Source organism: Anolis carolinensis, chromosome 5 (genome assembly GCF_035594765.1).
Source record: "Anolis carolinensis isolate JA03-04 chromosome 5, rAnoCar3.1.pri, whole genome shotgun sequence".
NCBI lineage: Eukaryota > Metazoa > Chordata > Lepidosauria > Squamata > Dactyloidae > Anolis > Anolis carolinensis.
The window spans coordinates 196,083,547-196,090,694 of NC_085845.1; the positions used below are offsets into that span (position 1 = coordinate 196,083,547).

The 7,148-nt window shown below is 47.6% G+C and overlaps 1 protein-coding gene across 1 annotated transcript; it reads left to right on the plus strand.

Moving 5' to 3' along the window:
* The first annotated feature begins 2,604 nt into the window (after window positions 1-2,604).
* On the plus strand, window positions 2,605-6,588 carry LOC134299667 (uncharacterized). Its single transcript, XM_062983278.1, has 2 exons — window positions 2,605-4,164; window positions 4,269-6,588. Exon 2 carries the CDS (start codon window positions 4,549-4,551, stop codon window positions 6,586-6,588), a length of 2,040 nt encoding a protein of 679 aa, XP_062839348.1. The 5' UTR covers window positions 2,605-4,164; window positions 4,269-4,548.
* The last annotated feature ends 560 nt before the right edge of the window (window positions 6,589-7,148 follow it).

Consider the following 7,148-nt stretch of genomic DNA (forward strand, 5'->3'; position numbering starts at 1 on the left):
ACAGTATTAAAGACATCTAATGTCTAGATAGCAGGGGTTTCAACCTACATATTAGGGATTAGCACCCTATTTGTGCCCATTGGCTAGGATGGGAAACTTGTTGTGGACCATCTTCTTATGTCTCATGAACTAACTTTGGTCCCACAGATCATTACTTTGGGTGGCATAGATCTAGAATAAAGTCTATGATGGATCTGGATCAGTTTCATATATGCTTCATGTGCTGATAATCATAGTTTCCTGCTTTCAAAAGAGTGGCTAGAAAAATTTCAATGGGGATACATTTGGGAGTTCCTTATCTGTAGGTTTGCCAAGTTAGCATCATTCCACACTTAGAAATTGCAAGGCCAAAATCTGATACACAGAGAACAGTACTATGATGTCAAAAGAGTATATCCTTGCAATGTCACAAAAATGGTTGGTGGCAGAGCTGGGTTAGCTGGCTAAAGAAATAAACATGAGAGCAATTTGGGCCAAACCTAGCTAACTAGATAATATGGCATCTCTGAGATAGGATCATCTTAATGTGCATGATATCTATAGTAGGAAGGAATTCTGTAGGGGAAGTATGCCATAAAATTGCCTGTGGGACCTAGAAAATTTCTTTAAAAAGTAATTTCATGCAATAAATTGATAAGTGAAATCACAGATATGGGTTCTTCAGTTACAGGAGTCCTAGTGTATATATAATTCAGATCAAGGACATGGTTTAGTGAACTCATAGAGCTGGAGTTTATTTGGTAAAGATCTGACATATGAGAATATTTGTTCCTAGTATGTCTTCATAGCTTCCATGTTCTTTAGCTGATTGAAACATATTATCCAATTGTCCCAATTTGCCAAGGGCACTCGTGATTAATATTCTGTCTTCCCACTTTTCCAGCTGGTGGTAACATGTTTGTTTCTCTTTCCTTCTTCCACTTTCTCTATTTCTTTTCAGCTCACTTCAATTGCTGAAAACAGATTTCAAAGTGCAAAAAGGAACTGGCATTCAATTACTGTATATACTCAAGTATAAGCCTAGTTTTTCAGCCCTTTTTTTAAGACTGAAAAAGCTTATACTCGAGCTTATACTCGAGTGAGGGTCCTGATTGGCTTATATTTGGGTCAGCTTATACTTGAGAATATATGGTACATTTATTATTTTTCTCTATTATTATTGGTATTATTACATTTATTATTTTTCTCTATTATTGTTGCTACTATTACATTTATTTTACTCTATTTTTGTTATTGTTATTAATACATTTATTATATCACTCTGATCTTATTATTATTATTTCATTTATTATTTTATTCTATTTATTATTACATGTATTATTTTCCTGTATTATTTATTATTATTATTATTACATGTATTATTTTATTCTGTTATTATTAAAAGGATACATAAGCACATTTACATTGAAGAAGATGAGAATAATGATTGGATCAGAGTTGGACAGCCTTATCTTAAATTTGAGATTTATGTAAATATTCAAAAACATTTAACCTACTGATGCCTCAATTAATGTAATTTTATTGGTATCTATTTTTATTTCTGAAATTTGCCACCCTCAGCTTATACTGGAGCCAATGTTTTCCCAGTTTTTTTGTGTTAAAATTAGGTGTCTCGGCTTATATTCGGGTCGTCTTATACTCGAGTATATACGGTAATCTGGGGTGGGGAAGGAAAGAAGAGAGTGGAGTCTTACCTTTCTGAGTAGAAAGAAAGACACAAGCAAAGGGAAATGGCTAAAGCCTTTCTCTTATCTGTTGGGTTCTTCTTCATTAACAACTTTTACAGTTTCTAATGTTGCTTGGCCACATATGTCTTGGTACCCATCAGCGAAATCTTGGACAGTATGACTGAAACTACTTACCTGTCCATCTTCACATCGAAGTTCCATAAAACTGAATAGTACTTACTTTTGGTTAAAAGTATACAGTATGGAACTGCAAAGTTCTACTCTTAGATAGTGATTAGAGTGTTGACATCTCCTTACAAAAATTAAAGGAGCAGGTTAATTGTGCAATTATACCCTGGTTGCCAAAACAAAAGAAAACAAAAAAATATCAAAACTCTTATCACCATGTTACTATGTGTGGAATCAATGATAGGTAATGAAATGTCTTGTAATTTACGGCATTGTTATGTTTTACAGTGCTCTAATTTCAGCAGGAATGTTGCCTCTGGCAGAAAAGGGAGGGGGGAAAAGAGACTCAAAAAGGCACAAAGCATAACAAAGTTATACCAAACCATGAGAGATTTATTCCTTCCTCGGGCCAAATGTTGTATGAGAAGGGGCACAATGTCATTATTTTAGGATTTCTATCCTTATAGTGAAGTTATAACTTTTTTTAAAAAACCTTTTAACCCTATTTCCTCTAGGAGGAAGCATTTCATTGCTTGGCTTTTTTGGGAAAAAGTGAGGACAGAACCTCAATCAGCCATATCTCTGCATGCTCTGATTTGGATGATTTTCTCCTTTTTCTGTTTATTTTTAGTTATTTGTTTAATTTTATTTATATGAATGCATATTAAGATGGGGAACAAACAGACAAAGGATAAATTCATACTGTACAAGTATAGTAGTTTGATAGCACTTGAAATCACTACAGGGCTGAGAGGCCTGCTGTTGTGCTGCAGAAGAGGCCAGAAACATCTCCAGCCAGCCTGCCTGTTGCTGCCTCTGGACTCCTTGTGAGTAGACTGCAGCCCCAGGCCCTTTCCATCTGGGTGTGACTCAGCACTTCCTAGGAAGGACCATCTATAAAGCCTGAGTCCACAAGGCCCTGGCAGGGCTGAGAGGCCTGCTGTTGTGCTGCAGAAGAGGCCAGAAACATCTCCAGCCAGCCTGCCTGTTGCTGCCTCTGGACTCCTTGTGAGTAGACTGCAGCCCCAGGCCCTTTCCATCTGGGTGTGACTCAGCACTTCCTAGGAAGGACCATCTATAAAGCCTGAGTCCACAAGGCCCTGGCAGGGCTGAGAGGCCTGCTGTTGTGCTGCAGAAGAGGCCAGAAACATCTCCAGCCAGCCTGCCTGTTGCTGCCTCTGGACTCCTTGTGAGTAGACTGCAGCCCCAGGCCCTTTCCATCTGGGTGTGACTCAGCACTTCCTAGGAAGGACCATCTATAAAGCCTGAGTCCACAAGGCCCTGGCAGGGCTGAGAGGCCTGCTGTTGTGCTGCAGAAGAGGCCAGAAACATCTCCAGCCAGCCTGCCTGTTGCTGCCTCTGGACTCCTTGTGAGTAGACTGCAGCCCCAGGCCCTTTCCATCTGGGTGTGACTCAGCACTTCCTAGGAAGGACCATCTATAAAGCCTGAGTCCACAAGGCCCTGGCAGGGCTGAGAGGCCTGCTGTTGTGCTGCAGAAGAGGCCAGAAACATCTCCAGCCAGCCTGCCTGTTGCTGCCTCTGGACTCCTTGTGAGTAGACTGCAGCCCCAGGCCCTTTCCATCTGGGTGTGACTCAGCACTTCCTAGGAAGGACCATCTATAAAGCCTGAGTCCACAAGGCCCTGGCAGGGCTGAGAGGCCTGCTGTTGTGCTGCAGAAGAGGCCAGAAACATCTCCAGCCAGCCTGCCTGTTGCTGCCTCTGGACTCCTTGTGAGTAGACTGCAGCCCCAGGCCCTTTCCATCTGGGTGTGACTCAGCACTTCCTAGGAAGGACCATCTATAAAGCCTGAGTCCACAAGGCCCTGGCAGGGCTGAGAGGCCTGCTGTTGTGCTGCAGAAGAGGCCAGAAACATCTCCAGCCAGCCTGCCTGTTGCTGCCTCTGGACTCCTTGTGAGTAGACTGCAGCCCCAGGCCCTTTCCATCTGGGTGTGACTCAGCACTTCCTAGGAAGGACCATCTATAAAGCCTGAGTCCACAAGGCCCTGGCAGGGCTGAGAGGCCTGCTGTTGTGCTGCAGAAGAGGCCAGAAACATCTCCAGCCAGCCTGCCTGTTGCTGCCTCTGGACTCCTTGTGAGTAGACTGCAGCCCCAGGCCCTTTCCATCTGGGTGTGACTCAGCACTTCCTAGGAAGGACCATCTATAAAGCCTGAGTCCACAAGGCCCTGGTAGGGCTGAGAGGCCTGCTGTTGTGCTGCAGAAGAGGCCAGAAACATCTCCAGCCAGTCTGCCTGTTGCTGCCTCTGGACTCCTTGCCTACTGCCCCCCTCCCTTTTTCCCAGCGCTGGTGAGTGGACATAAGAAGGGAGGGAAGACTTTTAAAACTCCAAAGCCATCCGGAGGAAGAAGGCAGAGGAACTGACTTTAAAATCATTCTGTCTCTTGCTGCAGGCCTACTGCCCTCCTCGCTTTCCCCAGCATTGGCTATTGAACTAAGAGTCTGTCTTACTGAGGTCCACTCATTATTTATATATTGCTGCTATAACAATCTTTAAATGCTGTTATAATAACTATTATGCACTGTGAAGCCTGGTCCCCCTGACTAGTCTATCATCTCTAATTGGTCCTGCCCTGGCACCTTATAATACCATATTGCACCATATTGAATTAGTTCACCATCATAATCCCCACTGCCTGCCTTGCACTTTAGTCAGCTCAGACCCCTATACCTATGCTGCTCATGCACCCTCTGCACTTTACAACTGCATTTGCACTTTGTATTGTTGGAGGGGGGTGGGGGAGGCTGGAGGGTTATGGGGACTGCAGGGTGGGGGAAGGGAATGGGTGTGAAAGGATGCCAATCTATAACAGAAAACTAGTAAACCAAATAACATCGTTTGGACCAGGGGAAGAGAAAGGGAAAGGACAGTGTGATAGGGGAGGAGGGTGTTCTGATGGGTGGGGAGCCCCTATAGAGGTGGTGTCTGGGAGGGGGAGATACGGGAAAGGGAGACCAAATCATTTAATTCGGCCTAGGGTTTTTGGTAGGACATTAATAGTTCCAAAACGGTCTCCTGACATAGCTAATCTGGGTAGCCAGGATGGCGGTCCCTCCAGGTTAAAGGTGGTGCTGTTTAATGCCAGGTCAGTGAACGGAAAAACATCTTTCATCCAAGATCTCATCTTGGATGAGCATGTAGACCTGGCATGTATTACGGAGACCTGGCTGGACGAGATGGGAGGAGTTAATCTCACCCAGCTCTGCCCGCCAGGTTATTCCGTACAGCACCAGCCGAGAACTGGAGGGAGGGGAGGTGGGGTCGCGGTGGTCTATAAGGATTCCATCCCCCTGACCAGGTGCCCCGTCCCACAGTCGACCATGTTTGAATGTGTCCACCTGAGGGTGGGAGACCGGGACAGATTAGGGATTCTGTTAGTGTACCGACCACCCCGCTGCACTACAGTCTCCCTGCCTGAGCTAGCTGAGGTGGTCTCGGGCCTGGTGTTGGAGTCCCGGCGGCTCATAGTGCTGGGGGACTTCAATGTCCATGCCGAGACCAACCTCTCAGGTGCAGCTCAGGACTTCATGGCCGCCATGGCAACCATGGGGCTGTCCCAATTAGTAACAGGCCCCACCCACAGTGCGGGACACACACTGGACTTGGTCTTCTGTCAGGGATGGGAGGAAGGTGGCGGTGTGGAGGAGCTCACCATCGCTCCGTTGCCATGGACCGACCATCACCTGATCAGGTTTAGACTTACTGCGCCCCCCAACCTCTGCAGGGGTGGTGGACCTAAAATGGTCCGCCCCAGGAGACTTATGGATCCAGAAGGATTCCTGACGACTCTTGGGGAATTTCCCGCCTCCTCGGCAGGTGATCCTGTTGATGCTCTGGTCTCTCTCTGGAATGGAGAGATGACTAGGGCAATAGACACGATTGCTCCGGAGCGTCCCCTCTCGAGTAACCGAGCTAAACCAGCTCCTTGGTTTACTGAGGAGCTGGCAGCGATGAAGCGAAAGAAGAGGGAACTAGAGTGCGTGTGGCGATCAGGGTATAACGAGTCAGACCGAACACGGCTAGGCTCCTATCTTAGGGCATATGCCGCGGCAATCAAAGCTGCAAGGAGAGCCCACCTTGCGGCCAACATTGCGTCCGCACAGAACCGTCCGGCGGCGCTGTTCCGTGTCATCAGAGGGTTGTTAACTCCCACCAATCAAGGTGGGAGCCCTGATAACTCGGCAGCCCGCTGTGAAGCATTTGCTCGGTTCTTTGCGGACAAAGTCGCTCTGATCCGTTCCGACTTTGACACCATATTAACGGCAGTCTCTGAGGATGTAACGAGTGCACCTGCTTGTCCAGTTTTGTTGGATTCATTTCAATTGGTTGAGCTCGAGGATGTGGACAAGATCCTGGGAGAGGCGAGACCGACCACATGCATCCTAGACCCCTGCCCATCCTGGCTGGTGAGAGAAGCCAGAGGGGGTTTGGCCGAGTGGGTGAAGGTGGTGGTAAATGCCTCCCTTCGGGAGGGCAAGTTTCCAGCGAGCCTAAAAATGGCTGTGATCAAGCCGCTGTTGAAAAAGCCATCATTGGATCCCACTCAATTCGGAAACTTTCGGCCTATTTCCAATCTCCCCTATTTGGGCAAGGTCTTGGAACATGTGGTTGCTTCGCAGCTCCAGGGTTTCTTGGTTGACACTGATTTTCTGGATCCGGCACAGTCTGGCTTAGGCCGGGGCATGGTACTGAGACAGCCTTGGTCGCCTTAGTCGATGATCTACGCCGGGAACTGGACAGGGGGAGTGTGTCCCTGCTGGTTCTGCTGGACCTCTCAGCGGCCTTCGATACCGTCGATCACGGTATCCTTCTGGGACGCCTCGCAGGAATGGGACTTGGAGGTACTGTCCTGCAGTGGCTCCGGTCCTTCCTGGAGGGTCGGTCCCAGATGGTGTCATTGGGGGACGCCTGCTCGGCCCCACAACCGTTGACTTGTGGGGTCCCGCAGGGTTCTGTACTGTCTCCCATGTTGTTTAACATCTACATGAAGCCGCTGGGAGAGATCATCAGGAGTTTCGGGGTCCGGTGTCATCTGTACGCAGATGATGTCCAGCTCTGTCACTCCTTCCCACCTGTCACTAAGGAGGCTGTTCAGGTCCTGAACCGGTGCTTGGCCGCTGTGTCGGACTGGATGAGGGCCAACAAATTGAAATTGAATCCAGACAAGACAGAGGTCCTCCTGGTCAGTCGGAAGGCCGAACAGGGTATAGGGTTACAGCCTGTGCTGGATGGGGTCACACTCCCCCTGAAGGCGCAGGTGCGCAGTCTGGGG